At 40.1% G+C, this 17,349-nt stretch overlaps 1 protein-coding gene across 1 annotated transcript in view; it reads left to right on the top strand.

Annotated features, from left to right (window-relative positions):
* Window positions 1-5,659, top strand: part of Casd1 (CAS1 domain containing 1) — a 43,364-nt gene extending 37,705 nt beyond the window's left edge. The window contains exons 17-18 of the mRNA XM_021650837.2: window positions 3,301-3,393; window positions 4,204-5,659. Coding sequence (XP_021506512.1) covers window positions 3,301-3,393; window positions 4,204-4,470 — 360 coding nt within the window. The 3' untranslated portion in view covers window positions 4,471-5,659. The remainder of the gene's footprint in view (window positions 1-3,300; window positions 3,394-4,203) is intronic.
* The last annotated feature ends 11,690 nt before the right edge of the window (window positions 5,660-17,349 follow it).

Below are 17,349 nucleotides of genomic sequence, written 5' to 3' on the forward strand. Positions count from 1 at the left end.
GAACAGTTTCTGCTCTTATGGAGCTGATACTATTCTGTAACAAATTATTTCAATAACCACATAATTGTGAATAGAAGTATATAATACTTTATGAGAATATAGTAAAGGCTGGTATATGACCTAGCTGGAATGGAAAGGAATGGAGTCAGGGATCATGGATCATTTCCCTAAGAATAGAAGGGGTGAAGAAACAGTTGGGCAGGCCACATAGTAAAAGGAACTTAAAGCAGGACACTGGAGCTGGAAGTCAGAGTGCCAAGGTATAAAGAAGTGTGGATGGTGCCTGGAAAGGTAGCAGAGTCTGGTGAGGACTCAAATCGGATCTCCAAAGCAGATGGTCAGTTGCAGGCCATCTTAGGGCATGATCATCAGTGTGGGGATAGTAGATATAGATTGCTTTGAAAGCTTGGGTATTTTTCCTAACTTTTGTTGATGGAAGCGCAGGGGTTTTGGAGGAAATTATGTCTTAAAATTTAAACGATGAATAGTCCAGCCCAGAGGGGTATGGAGAGTTTCTGAAGTGTCTTCTCCTAATCCCTGAGTGTTCTTTGGCGCAGGGACTGTTTGATTTATTCTCAGCTTCTGTGTACTCTATAGCGCCAAGCAGGTGAGAGATTCTCCAGACATCATTGGCAGTGAAGTTTTCAGTGCTGTCATTGAATGGCATCTCTCTTACTTCCGTAGACAACGGCACACTACTTACCACTAGCTTTTTGTACAACTTATAAAATGTCATTGCTGTGACTCACAGGATGAGAGGGAACATTAGCACTCATAGTATAGCAGATAGAACAATTTACAGAGAACAAATGGAGAGAGTGGCAGCAAGCAGAATAATTTCCTACTTAGCCACCTCCACATGTTCATGTGTCTGCAGTTACCTTTGTTGTGAGGACCGTAGCTGCTGCTTTGGCTGTTTGCTTCTTTTTAAGGATATTTGTTCCACCTTCTAAAGGTCAACTGCATCTAAGAACTTGAAATGTTATTGCTGCATCCTTCCAACCTAACTGCAAATTATTCTTAGATGTGAGTAGAGGACATGTGTGTGTCTCCTGAGAGCTGAAAGAGTGAGAGATGCACACATACACATACATACATAGATGACATGAGAGTACATACACAGCTGAGGGAATTTCTTTAAGATTTTAACCATGTACACAATTTCTGCTGTTTTCATTTGAAAATATTCCCCAGCCTAACTCATGAGAATTTTTTCTTTCCTCATTTCTATAGTGTGTGTGTGTGTGTGTGTGTGTGTGTGTGTGTGTGTGTGTGTGTTTTGCTAGGAATCAAACCTAAGGCCTGACAGGTGCGAGTCAAACACATTAGCGCTGAGTGAACCCCCAACATTTGTCAGTCTTTGAATCTGAACTTAGTGATTTTGCCTATCAGACTTGTAGGAATTTCTAACAGTGACTAGGTATAGAACAAGTAATTAAGCATAAATAATGTATAGAAAATGATTATACTAGTACCCGGAAAGTTATAACAGTAACCCAACTTTAATCATCATTGTACTCATTTGAAGTTAATAATGACTTCCCAGGCTTCAGCTATGTTCTCCATGGCTAGTTTCTCTTTGACTTTTCTCTTTCCCTTATTTATTAAATACATGATACAAAACATTTCACTATGATAAAGAGATGAAATAGACTTTGGGAAACGGTAGAGTGCAGATAGATAGAAGCAGCTTTTTTGGTGCTCTTCCCTGATACCATGTTGCTCAGCCTGGACTTGTCTTTCTAGTATTTAGCATTAAACCTATGTTTTATTGCTCATTATAATAGCACAAATTAACAGGCGTAGGTGTCCCCTTCTTGATCTTTCCCTCTAAATGCGTAAGGCTTCTGCTCTTAACTGTGTTCAAAGTTTCTTTAAAGATCTTCAGGGTATGCCTCAATAAATGTCCGTACGTGCTGCTGTATTACATCCCCATCTGGGTTGATGAGAAATCAGACCAAGTTAAGTACCTTTCCTCAGGCACATGTAGGCCAGGTTGAAATCTCACTGATGCCAGGGCCACAGGTATCCATCAGTTGAATTGTGTCTGAGAGTTTCTTCTGGTCAGATTATCCATATACCTCCTTTCACTTCCTCGCCTATTATGCTCCCCAGAGAATTCTGGCATCGTTTGAGTGAGGCACGGCATGAACAGCAGTCAATAGGAGTTCTTTTCTGAAGTCTAAATGGCTGTCCCCACCCTTTTATAAGAGAGTTTTGAAAAGATAGTAATGAAAATAGTGTCTTTAAAAAAAAAAAAAAGTACAATGTCTTGCTCCTTTGAAAGGAGAAGAGTTCTAAGGATAGTACTGTGCTTAAATAAACTGGTTATTGGCTATGAAATTGTGAATTGGAAGCTTTAAATCCTGTTCTACCTTGTGCAGTAAGACACAGGGAAGGGCTGACAGCTAGAAGCCCCCAAAGTAGAGATTATGTTGGAGTAACAACCCAGAGAGAAAACTACTGCATATGAATGCTGTGCAAGGTGTGTGTCATCTATCAGGCTGTGCGGCGGCGGCCTGACGGTATCCACGGCCCCGCTGTTTCCCATACAGACACCCCTGGCAGAGCAGGAAGGACTGTGCTCATTGGATTTCTGTCACTGTGACAAAATACTCAGGAAAAGCAACCCAAAGGAGGAAAGTCTTGCTTTAATTCATGACTTAACAGGCTTCAGTGGAGTCTGTGGGTGCTGCTGCGTCTGGGCTGCGATGAGGCAGAACGCCTCAGCATGAATGTGGCCCCTCAAAGCTGCTTGCCCCATGATGGCCAAGAGGTAGAAACAGAGAGGAAGGTCCAGAGTCAAGGCGTGCTCTTCAGAGGCGTATCACCATTAGTCTACTTCCTCTCCCCAGGCCCCACCAAGAATAGACTACCCTGGCCGGGAACTGATCAGCGGGTCACTCTATTTCAGGGAGCCTTTGTATCCAAACCATTACAGGAATTGGAAATATGTAGAGAGTAGCCACTGGCCTGGAAGATACCTTATGAATGGAGCAAAAGTATATCAACTTTCCACAGAGAGTCTGGGGGCGGGCTTCGGTGGGGGCTACATATTCTCCATGATATGTGAAGTGTTTCTCTTATACACACCACCACTCTTCAGTAGACAGATTAAGTGTTGAGGAACCCAGCTTGGATGCACTCTACCCAAAATACCCTGCCAATATATATCAATTAAAAAAAAATCTATATCAAATTCAAGAATATAAACAATAAAGCTACCTCATAGGCTTCATTCAAAGTATTTTAAATAAATGTGCTAATCCAGTTTACCTCTTTTTTGGGTTTCCCTCATAGATTGTGGCCTTCATCCTAATAAGAAATATCCCTGGATATGCCCGTTCTGTTTACAGTTCATTTTTTGCTTGGTTTGGAAAAATTTCACTGGAGGTTGGTATTCTAATATTTTGCTTTGTCACAAACAGCTGAGTGTATGTGTGTGAATGTGCAAATCTGACATATTCATTTTTTAGATACAAGTTATGTTCTATGTGGAATTTGAACAGTCATAAAGCTTTTAGAAATGTTTTAAAAGCCATTTTAACAATAGCTAGATGTAGGTAACTGTCAAAGCATTCTTTCACGTTGTTTCAAGCTTTGAGTACAACTAAGATGCTTGAGTGAAGAGCAAAGTATTAAACCAGATATAGATGAATTCACACTGGGGAGGTTTTGACTCTTTGTTCATCTCCATAATTAAATATTGCTGGAATCCAGATCTCTAATGTTTACGGCAGTAAATGTAACTTCCAGAGGACTGGACACAGTGGGAAGATAGTAAAATTCATTGCAGTGGGAGCCATAAAAGATAAAACTATCTACAAAGTCAGTTTAAGCTGCAGGGTTTGAAGCACATCCAGCAGACGCTGGCCTTTGAGATTTGGAGTATGACACTTTCACATAGTCCATATTGCAGTTATAACAGGTGCATTTCAGAGTATGTGGTTTGTGGAGTTACCTTCTTCAATAGGGCAGGTAAGTTTTTCCAAGGTCCCTGCTCAGGATTCTATCATTTTCTGGTTTTCTCAGTTGGAGGAAGGGCTGTACAGGAGCAGGCTTTTAGGGCCAATATGAGAATCACATGGGTCCCAAAAGCCCCCCTAAGGTAAAGCATTATATATTTCAACTAGGAAGAAGTCATGATCTGGTCAGTGCCCTAACTTTAGTCAGCTAACTTTAAGTGTTTCATTTCTTTCTCAGCTGTTTATTTGCCAGTATCACATATGGCTGGCAGCAGACACGAGGGGCATCTTGGTCCTCATCCCTGGAAACCCTACTCTCAACATCATCGTCAGCACTTTCATCTTCGTCTGTGTGGCTCATGAAATTTCTCAGATCACTACTGACCTCGCGCAGGTCATCATTCCTAAAGATAACCCGTCTCTCTTTAGAAGGCTGGCATGTACGCTTGCATTCTTTGGCGGATTGCTCGTCCTATCCTCCATTCAAGATAAATCAAGACCCTAGCTTCCTGAAACCCTACAAACAAACTCTTTGGGCTTACTTTGCATCTGCCTAGACAGGAAAATCATCTGTCTAAAGTTATCAATGACTGTAAATATGAACATTTGGCTAGGGGACAGTTTTGTGGTGTCCGTTGAACTTGTGTGAATGTATATATCAGCACTGTATATATCTGATGTGAAATGCATTAAAAATAATGAACCAGAATGTATCATAGAGGAGTGCATGTGGAGAAGACTTTTCTACTGGATCTAGGTCTCCATTTGTAGGTGATGATAGTTAACAAATGAAGGCAGGGAAACGATGACTCTCCAGTAAAAACATGTAAGTTACCCAATTAGCTTAGTGACACCACTGAGTGTTTTGATATCCTGTAACTCTGTGGTAATGGTCCCGTCTGCCTCTGTACTCACAGAACCTCCCGTTCGCTGAAGACTTAGTACCGAAGTGACTTGCAGTGTCTCTTTCTGTCTTACGTGCAATGATGCGGAATGAGAAGCAGTATGTCTGTAACCCATATGTAGTCTATCCGCTGTGTGTTTCCTAACGTGCTTTTTTTTTCTAACTGTGGTTTGCAGGTGTGTAAGCCTGTATCTTTGTACCCTCTGCCCTTCACAGAGTTGTTCTAAAGCTCTGTGTCAAGGTCTTGTTATTGTGGATGTTGTCGTTGATTATTTTTTAAAAGGCCAAATTTTCCTTCCAATCTGAACATTCTAGTTCTTTTCCCTAAACTATACCAGGATAAAAATAATCTACCCTGTGGATCCATTAATATTTTCTGGCCACTAATTAAGTATTACATATTATTTCCAATGTTTGGAAAGCTCTTTATAACCATTTTGGTATTGCCTATTATTCCCTCATATATTTTTTTTACAATATTTATCAGCCTGAACCTGTGCAACATAATGAAGTTGATTGAAATGTATGATCATAGTAAAATGTTAAGTAAACTGCTGACTTTGGACAACAAATGATCTGTTCAGTCTTTTTAATAAGGTGTTAGAGGTATACATTTATTTATCTGTTGTACAGATCTGATTATGATTTTTAATGTATGAAATATTGTACTTACTTGCTTTTATTCTGTGTGTGGTAAGATATATTTTCTGTTCATAGTGTGTGACAATAAGGAGTAATTTAAACAGTAAATAAACATTCAGTGGATGCTTATTTTTGTATTGGCAAAGTATCAAGCCATGTGTGGTTTTTTTAATCAAATTTTAAAAAATTATTCTCTTTATCAAATTATTACTATGTAGGGGTAAGTCACCAAGTTCTAGTTGAGAAGAACAATTTAGTTATTAGGGCTTGTGATGATAATCTGTCTTCCAACCAGGAAACGTAAGCAGTGTGGTTTATTTGTAGCTTTATTTAAAAGTTTTATAATCCACAAACCTTATATGCAACTGATACATTCCCATTAACAGGGAAATATTTATTCGACACCCGAAATGCGCCTCTCTTTTTCTCTCTTCTGCTGCCCTTCCTTAATCTTTTGACATTTCCCAGATAGACAATTGTAATGATTCATTGCTCTGCCTCTTGGACGGCCGCCTTGTAAGCAGAGACTCGTATAGTTATAAATCAAAAACTTCCAAGCAGTGTGCTCGCATCATTCTTGCTCATGTAGCTTGCCAATGAGCAGAGTGCATTTTAATTTAGCTTGTGAGTTTTATCACCTGAAGAAGACTCGTCCTGATGGAACAATTGAAAGAGAAAGATGAGCAGTTCTTTCTGTGCTTTGGAGGCAACTATGTCTTTCAGTAATGATGCCCAAGAGAATCCAAGTTTGTCTATTCTATTTGAACCCGAGCTTAAAATTTAAGTGAGAAGGCTATTTCTTTATGGCATATTTTATTAAGTTGCAAAACTTTTTTAAGATAGAACTATACATAATATAATCAAAACATCGTGTTTTTTTTAATGTTTACTTGAAATGTATTATATTTAATTTGGCTCTAGCTGTCCTCTTGAGAAGAGGGTATTGCAGAACTTGCCAAGCATCTGTGTTGGGTAAATGAATTGTTATGTCGGCCGTGGTATAGAAACTGACAGTTGCTGGACATGTGACGCTCCATACCACGCAGCTTCTATGTGCTAATGAGGATAGAATACAGTTCTCAGATTTGCTCTAGTAGGAATCACATTCAGGAAACCATCCTCTGCCTCCAGGTTACTTTGATGATTCAATTTTTCCCACATCCCTTCCAGCTTCTTGCACCAAACCTTCCCCTTGTGTCTCCGAGAAAGAATCGTTGAATTTCCAGCCTGTAGCCTACCCAATATCTAATACCTGTGTTAGCTCACATTGTTAGTTTTTGTGATGGTAGTAAAAGATGTTGATATGGCACTGCTTGCTTCACCAGAAGATAACACTGCAGTTTTTTTAATGGATGCATTCTTTCCCTCCATGAATTCTTTATTATCTCAAGAAGAGGAAGCTTTTAAACTTGATAAACTTTATTTTAATAATAAGCATATCAGTATTTCTTTTTAATTTTTACAAATATTTTATAGGTAGATGGGTAGATGGCTGATAATGATAGGTAAGCAGATAGATAGAGAGATAGATAAATGATAAATAAATTCTACAGAAGCAAGGACAGTACTTCCTGTAGTAGACACTAAATGAGGGGTAATATTATCAGAACTCCTTCTCTGTAAATTAGTATTTCTATAAATCTTGCAAGTGTTGAAAGAACAAAATAGGCATTTTTATGCTGAAGAATATTAAATTACTAATATGCTAGTATTTGGGGGATAAAGAAATAAGTTTCGCATTGTCCAACCTAACAGCTTCCCTTGTTTCAAAAAAAAAAAAATCTTGATGGGTTGCTAGTTTCCTAAATATTTTATATTGATAATTATTCTAAAAGTTGTAAATACTAAGCTTGGCTGTATTTAGGGTAGTTTTGTAAGGACTGATAAAAACTTTAGACATTCATTGTTTTAAAGCACTGGTAAACACTTTTATTCGATAACATTTATTCCAGTCTTGTGTATTATAGGAATTAAAAATACCATTAAATTCCCTAGAAGATTCATGAAGCAGTACAGACAAGAAGCTAATTTTTTTTTCAAAAGGATTGAGGCTATTTATTATAAAGTCCCTAGCAGTTTAATTAGAAGTTACCTACTTAAATCTTTTAGAATAAAAAATGAGATAAATCAATATTTGTAAAGGAAGCTTGGGGCTGAAGATGGCTCGGTGGGTAAGTTGCTTGCTGCCATGTCTAAGGACCCGTGTAGGATCCCTGGGACCTTAGAAGGATAGAACTTTCACAGGTTGTCCTCTGACCTCTCTGTATGTGCTAAAGTGTAAGTGTGTGTGTGTGTGTGTGTGTGTGTGTGTTACACACAAACACTAAATGTAATTTTTTTTTAAAAAAGGAACTCTATGATTATTTAGAAGTACCTCATTTCAGATAAAATCTTTAAGAGTATTTTAAAAATTCATCTCTACTGAGATTTTCATTACTAATTACTAATATCTACTGGTACTTATATTTTAGAGAATTATCTAATAATGAAAGTTGATTAAAAGTTTTATCTCAAAAATACTATTAAAAATACATAACATTTTTTTTCCAGAATGAGTACAGATGCTTTAAAGATTTTGACTCCCATCTGATAGACTAGGATCAGAAGGAAGGAGAGGAAGACCTCCCCTATCAGTGGACTTGGGGAGGGTCATGCGTGGAGAAGGGGGAGGGAAGGTGGGATTGGAAGGGGAAGAGGGACAGGTTTATGGGGGGATACAAAGTGAATAAAGTGTAATTAATAAAAATTAAAAAAAAAATTTAGAAAAGATTTTAACTCCCATGGGCAAAATTGAATCTTCCCTTGTACTTGATGGTCAAAGCTCTCTGTGTTATCACCCGTCTCTATGAATTCCAAGCCATGAAAGGCCATGTTTGTTCTTTCTCCTTGTGGTGCTTTGTTCTGACCCTTTTCACCTACCTACCTCAATTTCTTTTAGAAAGTGAAATTTAAACATCTCTGTGAAGCCAGATGTTTTCTCTTCTCAAAACTATGCAAATATCCAGCCCCATTATCTTACCAGACCCCATCACTACAGTAAAGCTTGCAACTCCAGAGTAACGATGGGCGTGTCTTGTGAACATGGGGTGCTCTTAGGAACATGGGGTACGGGAAGTAAAGTAGATACAGCCATGGCCATCAGCTAAGAAGTTTGGGCTTCATTCCCCCATCTTAAAAAAAAAAAATTCCTCTTGTCTTGTCCACCCAAGGCCCAGACCTCATTTTACTTCTCTTGCAATCTAAACTGCTCTTCACAGGATAATCAATGACTTCCATCCTGCCAAATCCCACTATCACTGCTCCTTAAGCACAGGTCCTTTCCTGGATCCCCGGGTAGGAAGTTTCCATTTTACCTGTGTGCCATTTCCGTTTGGTTGTTTCCTTCCTATCTAAAAAGCCAGTCTTGTTTATGTGTCCACCCAGAAACAGAACAAATCTGCCAGTCATTCCCCACTAGGGCAAATAACCACATCTCTCCCCCCCAAAAAAAAACAGCAAAGGTCTTCTTTTTTGTTTTAAACATTATTTATTATTATCATTTATTACAATTATTCAATTTGTATCCCAACTGTGGGCTGCCCCCTCATCTCCTCCAATACCACCCTCTCCCCCTATGTCCCTCCCCAGGTCCACTGTTAGGGAAGGTCCTCCTCCCCTTCTATTTGACCCTAGCCTATCAGGTCTCATCAGGACTGGCTGTATTGTCTTCCTCTGGGGCCTGGCAAGGCTGCAAACCCCCCCCCCCAAAGGGGGAGGTGATCAGAGAACCTGTCACTGAGTTCATGCCAGAGAAAGTCCCTACTCCCCTTAATAGGGACCCTACTTGGAGACTGAGTCTATGGGGTTGGGGTATCAGTCTCGTCAGGGCTTCCAGGGCTCAGGTTTTAGGGTTCTCTTGGTCTCCTTTCGGAGCTCTCGTCCCTTCCAGGTCTTTCTATCTCCCCCTTCTTTCATAAAATTCCATGCCCTCTGCCCAAAATTTGGCAATGAGTCTCAGCCTCTCCTTAGATACCGGGATCAGCAGTCTTTCAGAGGCCCTCTGTGGTGGTCTCCTGTCCTGACGCTCTTCTTTGATACCCTTATCCAAACACACTTTGCTGTACAGTCAGGATATCCCATCAGCCTTCTCTCAGAAGACATCCACAATTCATCTACTTGTCATCCTCTCCAGGGTGACCACTGTTCCAGAGTCTGTTCTCTCCTGGATCACTGTTCGTCTATAACTTGTTTGGTTTTGGAGTTGTTTTAAGCTTCTTGTTGCAGGGGCTGTCTGTGTGTATAGAGCCCTGTTGTCTCATTCTTCAAGAGCCTTTTGTCCCCTGTTTTGAGAGAAGGTTTCTCACTGGCCTGGGTTCACTGTTTGGGGCAGATTAACCTGTCTCTGCTTCCCCTTCCAGACATGTAGCAACACCTAAGCTTTTCGATGGAGGTTCTGGGAATTGAACTGGTCCTGGGTTTTAATTGTTTATCTCACCCCCCTAAAACATGTTTATGAAGACAAGAGGCCTTCTCTTCATTCCCTGCTACTTGTCCTGCTGCTGTAACAGTGCACAGCACTTGCTGAGGCCATCCACTCAATCCATGCTACAAAGTCACCAAGGACTGAGCCTGTTTTTTGAAGTGGGCAAGCAGAGTTGCACAGCCTGAGACAGTTGAGAAAATGCTTCTCTTAGGACCACGGGCTGGAACTCTAGGTGCCTTTTACAGCGCTAGTTGCTGCACCCTAACATCTTAAATAGGGGAATAGTTTGCATGAAGACGGATCCTCAATGGCAAACTCCAGCTAGACCTGAACTCGCCTTGCTGCAGAGTAAAGCATTCCTCCCCACTCTATTTTCTCTATTTTGTCATCGCCTTTCATTGTTGCTTCTTGCAGTGGTAAATTATTTCTTTGAACTTAAATATCCTTGATAAGTAGGAAAAATAATTAAAAAAAGATACCAGAAAACCATTTATTTTTTTTAAAAGATTGAATTTCAGTGAAAGCCAAAAGTGTGTCAGAAAAGATGACTGTAAAATGAATACTACTTAAAAGACCACTATGAAATAAATGATACAAAAACCAGGGCTGAGGCATTGAAATGCATATGCAAAGCCAGCATAGATAAATAGATCAATAAACTGGGAGAAAAAAAGAGCCTGAAAACAAGTTTTAATTTTAAATAAAAATAGTTGAAAATATGTAGTAACGCTGAAATTCAGATGTACATATATAACAAGTGAAAGACGACATTAAAACACTTACACATTAGTTATAACAAAAATTACATTCCAAAAAAAATGAGCTTTTGAAAATATGAAGTTGACAGAAAACACTCTTGTATCCTCAACATACTAAAACGGGGTGCTATCTCACAGCAAAGCTTTCTTAAAGATAAAATATGTGCCATTTTCTTTGATGCTTTACCCAAGTCTAGGTAAATCAAGAGCATGAGCTAGTGCGTTTTCTCTCTTCATCTGTTCAGTGGGCCTTCTCATCATCGAGTGCTCCCAAATCCTATCAAGTTCCTCCTGAGGCAAGTGCTCATTAACGGGCTGGGTGAACAGACTCTTGAACGACTCGTGAACGAAGTCACTAACTGGCCAGTCTGATTGTAGAGCGTGTTGTGGACTGGCAAAGTGAAACCGAAATGAGCGGTGTTATACGAAGACATGGAATTTAAATGCATTGTGGTTCACTTCTTTACAACTCACACAATTTGACACTTTTTCTCTCTTTGGGGGGGGGTTAGGGTAAAGTTGTGATAGGTGACCTTGGTGTAGGGAACTGGAACCAAGCACCCACCGCCTCATTTTGCCTCCCCCCCTCCTCCTCTCCATCTCAGGATCCATTCATTTGCAGAGAGTCGGCCACGGAGAAACCTTTACCTGAAATCTTTCGTCTAGCAGTTGCAAAAGGCCCCCCTGTGCATAAGAACTAGGCCAGGAGGCCTTCCTCAGGTTCACAGTTTGAAACTGAAATCGTAAAGAAGTTGTACGTAGACCAGATTGGTCAGTAAATATCTTTTTTTTTTTCTTTTTTGTTTTGGTCAGTAAATATCTTTTTTGTGATAGAATAATGAGGAAGGTAAGACTTACATAGTTGAATATTTAAGCATTTAAGCACATTATTAAATTACAATGATGTCCATGTGGAAAGAAATGAAAGACTACATAGATCTATGTTGAAGCTTTACTTTATTTAAAAAAGACATTAAAATAAAGTTTTAAAAATTAAATTATTTAAATTAAGTATTTAAATTAAATATCTTAATTTAAATATTTTTAATTTTCAATTTTAAATATTTTCAGACGAGAGCAGGCGTGTTCAGGGTGGTATGGCTGTAGACATTTAAATATTTTCAAATTAAATATTTTTCTCATTGCTATGGCAAAATACCTGACAACAGCTACGTCTTCTTTTTTGTTCTTTTTTTATTTTAATTTTTATTGATTACACTTTATTCACTTTGTATCCCCCCATAAATCCCTCCCTCCTCCTCTTCCAATTCTACTTTTCCTCCCCCTTCTCCATGCATGCCCCTCCCCAAGTCCACCGATAAGGGAGGTCTTCCTCTCCTTCCTTCTGATAGTAGTCTATCAGATCTCATCAGGAGTGGCTGCATTGTCTTCCTCTGTGGCCTGGTAAGGCTGCTCCCCTATCAGGGTGAGGTGATCAAAGAGCAGGCCAATCAGGAGACAACTTCCTGAACAGAACACCAACAGGACAGGCTCTAAGAGCAACAATCAATAAATAGGACCTCATGAAAAAAAAAAAGCTTCTGTAAAGCAAAGGACACTGTCATCAAAACAAAACAAATACCTACAGATTGGGAAAGTATCTTCACCAACCCTTTATCTGACAGAGGCCTAATATCTAGTATATATAAAGAACTAAAGAAGCAGAAAAGCAGCAAACCAAGTAATCCAATTAAAAAATGCGGAACAGAGCCAAACAGAGAATTCTCAATAGAGGAATATCGAATGGCAGAGAAACACTTAAAGAAATGCTCAACGTCCTTAGCCATCAGGGAAATGCAAATCAAAACAACCCTGAGATTTCACCTTACACCCATCAGAATGGCCAAGATGAAAAACTCAAGTGACAGCACATGCTGAAGAGGTTGTGGAGAAAGGGGAACCGTCCTCCACTGCTGGTGGAAATGTAAACTTGTACAACCACTCTGGAAATCAATCTGGTGCTTTCTCAGACAAATAGGAATAGCGCTCCCTCAAGACCCAGCTATAGCACTCCTAGGCATATATCCAAAATAGTCTCAAGTACACAATAAGGACATTTGCTCAACCATGTTTGTAGCAACAGCTACTTCTTAAAGGAAGTGATTCTGTTGACTCATGGCGGGATAGTGCACCTCAGTGAAAAAGCCATTGTGGGCGGATCAGCTGGCCACATCCCATTGGCAGGCAGCAAGCAGATGGGTGGATGCTGGCACTCACTTTCTCTGTTGCACTCTGTTGAAGACCCCGGCCCGTGGGATGGCGATGCCTACACTAGAACGGGTTTTCCCACCCCCGTGAAACCTTTCTGGGAACACCTCATAGGTTCTGGCAGAAGTGTGTTTCCATGGTGATGCCACAGCTGGTGCAGCTGGTAATGAAGATTAACTTTCTCAGATTTTAGTTATTTTTACTGGGGAAGGACAGACAGAGACTAGATATGGTTCTGGAACAATTGTTTAATGTGGAGGATGAAAGCGCTAAATTGCCATTCTTGTGCCAGCCCAAATATTACACAAATAATCAGAAATGTGAATATGACGATCTTGTCTCTAAATGAGAAATGCCCTATGAAGGAAAATCAAGAGTTAAATTCAGAGTCACTGCACTCCAGCACATGAAAATTTAAAAGTTAATTCCAAATTCCACTACATGAAAAGTCAAAGCCTAAACACGCCAAAAGACACAAATAAAAAAAAAATACAACCTGGAAATTTTCAGAACATGACTATTTGACAGAAATTTAATGCCCTGAGCATATAGAGGACTCTTATGGTACAAAAATACCAAGCTGTCTCCAGATTCTAGTTGGTTGCTAATTCTGTCCAGAAGGCCACTTAATGCACACACCTTAATGTATATTGCACAAATATTTTAACTTGGAAGAACATCAGGAAGGCAGCATACAAAATACAGTCTTTCTATATGGCTCATTCTGGGAGCTGGTGAGAAGGGGCAATTTTTCTTAATAGACCCTGTGTTTTCTTACTCTTCCTTCAACCTTTTCCAAACTGAAATTAATTAAGACTAGCTTATATTTAGCGGAAATTTGGAAACTAAATGGCCCATCTGTCTGTGTGAGAACACAGATTCAATATTATTTTTCTTCCCAAAAAGAATCTTGGCCTACCTCTAGAGTGTTAGACTGTAAGTTTCTCCAAAAGATGTCGCTCCTGCCCGGTGTCTTAGGATGCTTGTCTCTGGGACCCTGGGGTAGTTGAACTCCAGGTAAAACTATCCTCAGTGAATTCCACATGGTAACACAAATAGTTTACCGGTTTGGCTGCAGCAAACAGTTTGCAATGGAATATTGAAAATGTTCGCCTTGTTCCTTCTTCCAATTCTTTAAAATGGATTTGGACGGCATGATTTTCTTGTCACTGTGATCAGATATGTAGCAAGAAGCAGCTTAAAGGGGGAGGGACTTGTTCTGGCCCACAGTGTGTATACAGCTCATCCTGGTAGGGAAGGCATGGCTGCAAGAATTATTTGGCAGCTCACTGGACCAGCAAGCACTCAGCTGGCTTCCTCCCCACCCCAAGTCCCTCCCCCCCCCACCATCTAGTACATTAATCCAAGACACATGCACTCCTATATTTAAATGTTCTGCCGAGTGTGAAATAGGTAACTTTATTTGCTGTGGCACCGACACAGAGACAGGAAGATCTCTGTGAATCCGAGGCCAGACTGGTCTACAAGGTGAGTTCCAGGCTACCCAGTGCCTAAGTTGACCCTCCTCCCAAAAACAAAACAAAACAAGAATAATAATAAAAAAGAAACAAAAACAAACAATGGATGGTCTTCCACCTCACTATTCTCTCAAAACAGCCCTTACAGATCTACCCAAAGGTTCATTTCCCTGATGAACCTAAACATTTCTTATTCCAATCAAATTGACACAATTCTCCAGCATGGTACATCAGAACTAAATTGACCAGGCACCTAGCAAAGATAATAACTCCTGCCCAAGCCCCAGAATCTCTCTTGTATTGAAGACAATGATCTGTGTGGCCGTTCATCCTACAAAACAAGTCTATGAAAGTCACCATTGTGTCACCGAGAACCTTGAGTGTGTTCAACGAGCTTTTCTCATGCACTTTTGATTATTCCATTCTGGCCACATTGGAGCACTTCTAGTTTCCTTGCTAACAAATAGCGGACACCGCTGTGCTGTAACTTGGCCTTCAAGTTTTACTACTAAGAACTAAGAAGGAAGTCATCTGTCCCATAGAACAGGAAACTTGGTTCTTCACATCATCCCTGTTCTTGGCCACTTGTTCTCTCTGGTTGATTTCAGATGAGGTCATTTTGCCTTGTCCTCATCCTGTCTTAAAAACAAGGTAGCCTTTTTTTTTTATTATTATTATCAGTTACATTTTATTAACTCTGTATCCCAGCCGTGTCCCGATCCCTCATTCCCTCCCAGTCCCTCCCTCCCTCCCTCATCTCCACCGTGCCCCTTTCCAAGTCCACTGACAGGGGGGACCTCCTCCCCATTCATCTGATCCTGTTTGATCAGGTATCTTCAGGACTGGCTGCAAAGTCCTCCTCTGTGGCCTAACAGGACTGCTCCTCCCTTCGGGGGTGGGGAGACCAAAGAGACAGTCATTGAGTTCCTGTTAGAAATAGTCCCTGTTCCCCTCACTTTGGGAAACCAATTGGTTACTGAGCTACCACAGGCTACATCTGAGTGGAGGTTCTAGGTTATATCCATACATGGTCCTTGGTTGAATGTCAGTCTCAGAAAAGACCCTGTGCCCAGATATATTTGGTCCTTGTGGAGCTCCTATCCTTTCCCCATCAGACTAACTCCCCTTCTTTCTTATGATTCCCTGTACTCTGCCAAAGGTTTGGTCATGAGTCTTTGCTTTGAAAACACTGCTAGTTAGAGTCTTTCAGATGCGCTCAGTAGACTCCTGTCATACGTTCAATGCACATCCCATCTGTCTTTCTAAACGAGGATTGATCATCTTACCCCATGTCCGCTCAATTGATTATCTTTTTTAGGTGTATAGATTTCATTATGTTTATCATATCTTATAGAATTCTCGACAGAGGAATATCGAATGGCAGAAAAACACTTAAAGAAATGCTCATCCTCATTAGCCATCAGGGAAATGCAAATCAAAACGACCCTGAGATATCACCTTACATCCATCAGAATGGCCAAGATGAAAAACTCAAGCGATAACACATGCTGGAGAGGTTGTGGAGAAAGGGGAACCCTCCTCCACTGCTGGTGGGAATGTAAACTGGTACAACCACTCTGGAAAGCTATCTGGCGCTTTCTAAGACAAATAGGAATAGTGCTTCCTCCAGACCCAGCTATACCACTGCTAGGTATATACCCAAAGTTTGTTCAAGTACACAAAAAGGACACTTGCTCAACCATGTTTATAGCAGCTCTATTTGTAATAGCCAGAACCTGGAAACAACCCAGATGTCCATCAACGGTGGAATGGGTACAGAAATTGTGGTATTTTTATACAATGGAATACTACTCAGCAATCAAAAAGGAGGAAATCATGAAATTTGCAGGCAAATGGTGGGATCTAGAAAAGATCATTCTGAGTGAAATATCCCAGAAGGAGAAAGACAAACATGGGATATACTCACTTATATAGACCTATAAGATATGAAACAAGGTAGCCTTATGGTCTGAGAATTTCTGTCAACAACAGCAATGAAAATGAGCCACAGGTGGTGGCACATGCCTGCCGCCACAGAACAATAGGCCCCTCTTGTGTGCTTGCTTACTTTTTCTCTACGGTGTCCTCATATTGCTGCCTGCTCCCTCCTCACTCCTGTGCGTCAATGTATCCTAAAAGATTCAGGGAATTTCTTTGAAATGACATGCTGGTCTCTGGAAGGAATACCTTCTTTCTTTGGTGACCCAATGTTATTGCCCTTAAGAAAGGCTTTCATCTGTGAGTGCGTAACGTGTGTTGCCTATGACAAAGAGGAAATAACAGCGGAGAAGACGGCAGTGAATACGCAGTGACCGAATGGCCACTCAGGACAAGAAGTTAGACTATTGGTCTCCTTGCCCCATGCCCAAATAACCAGAGGAGAAGCCCCTTCTTTAGGAGGATCAGAAAAGGCCGCTTGAGGAATTCACATCACTGTAAAGAATTCTTTAAAGGAAGGTGGCTTTTTAGTGGCAGTGGCAGGGGGTCAATGGGAGAGTCAAACTGCATTTAGCAATTTGCAGTTCTCATAGAAAAATGCTGGTTCGTTTCCCTTATCTTATGGGACTTACAGGCTTACAGTTTTCTTGGTCATCTATAAGCATTTTGGTATAATAAGGATGATAACCCTTTTTTCTAATTTTGAAACTACTATTCCCAGTTTCTACTTGCCTTCTAGTCTGACTTTTAATTTCTTATATAAACTTTAATTTAAAAAATAAAATCCACTGGCAGGCGTTTCCAATTCTTAAGTTTTCTCTTAGGCTTTTTTCATTCTGTGGGTTTATCTTGTTCAAGAGCTATGTGATAATTTTGTTTTATCTTATTAATTTTATTTTGTTATATTTCATTGTTATCTCTTAGAATCCTATTCTTTCCTTTCTTTCTTTCTTTCTTTCTTTCTTTCTTTCTTTCTTTCTTTCTTTTTTTCTTT

The sequence above is a fragment of the Meriones unguiculatus genome, chromosome 21 (genome assembly GCF_030254825.1).
Source record: "Meriones unguiculatus strain TT.TT164.6M chromosome 21, Bangor_MerUng_6.1, whole genome shotgun sequence".
NCBI classification, from domain to species: Eukaryota; Metazoa; Chordata; class Mammalia; order Rodentia; family Muridae; genus Meriones; species Meriones unguiculatus.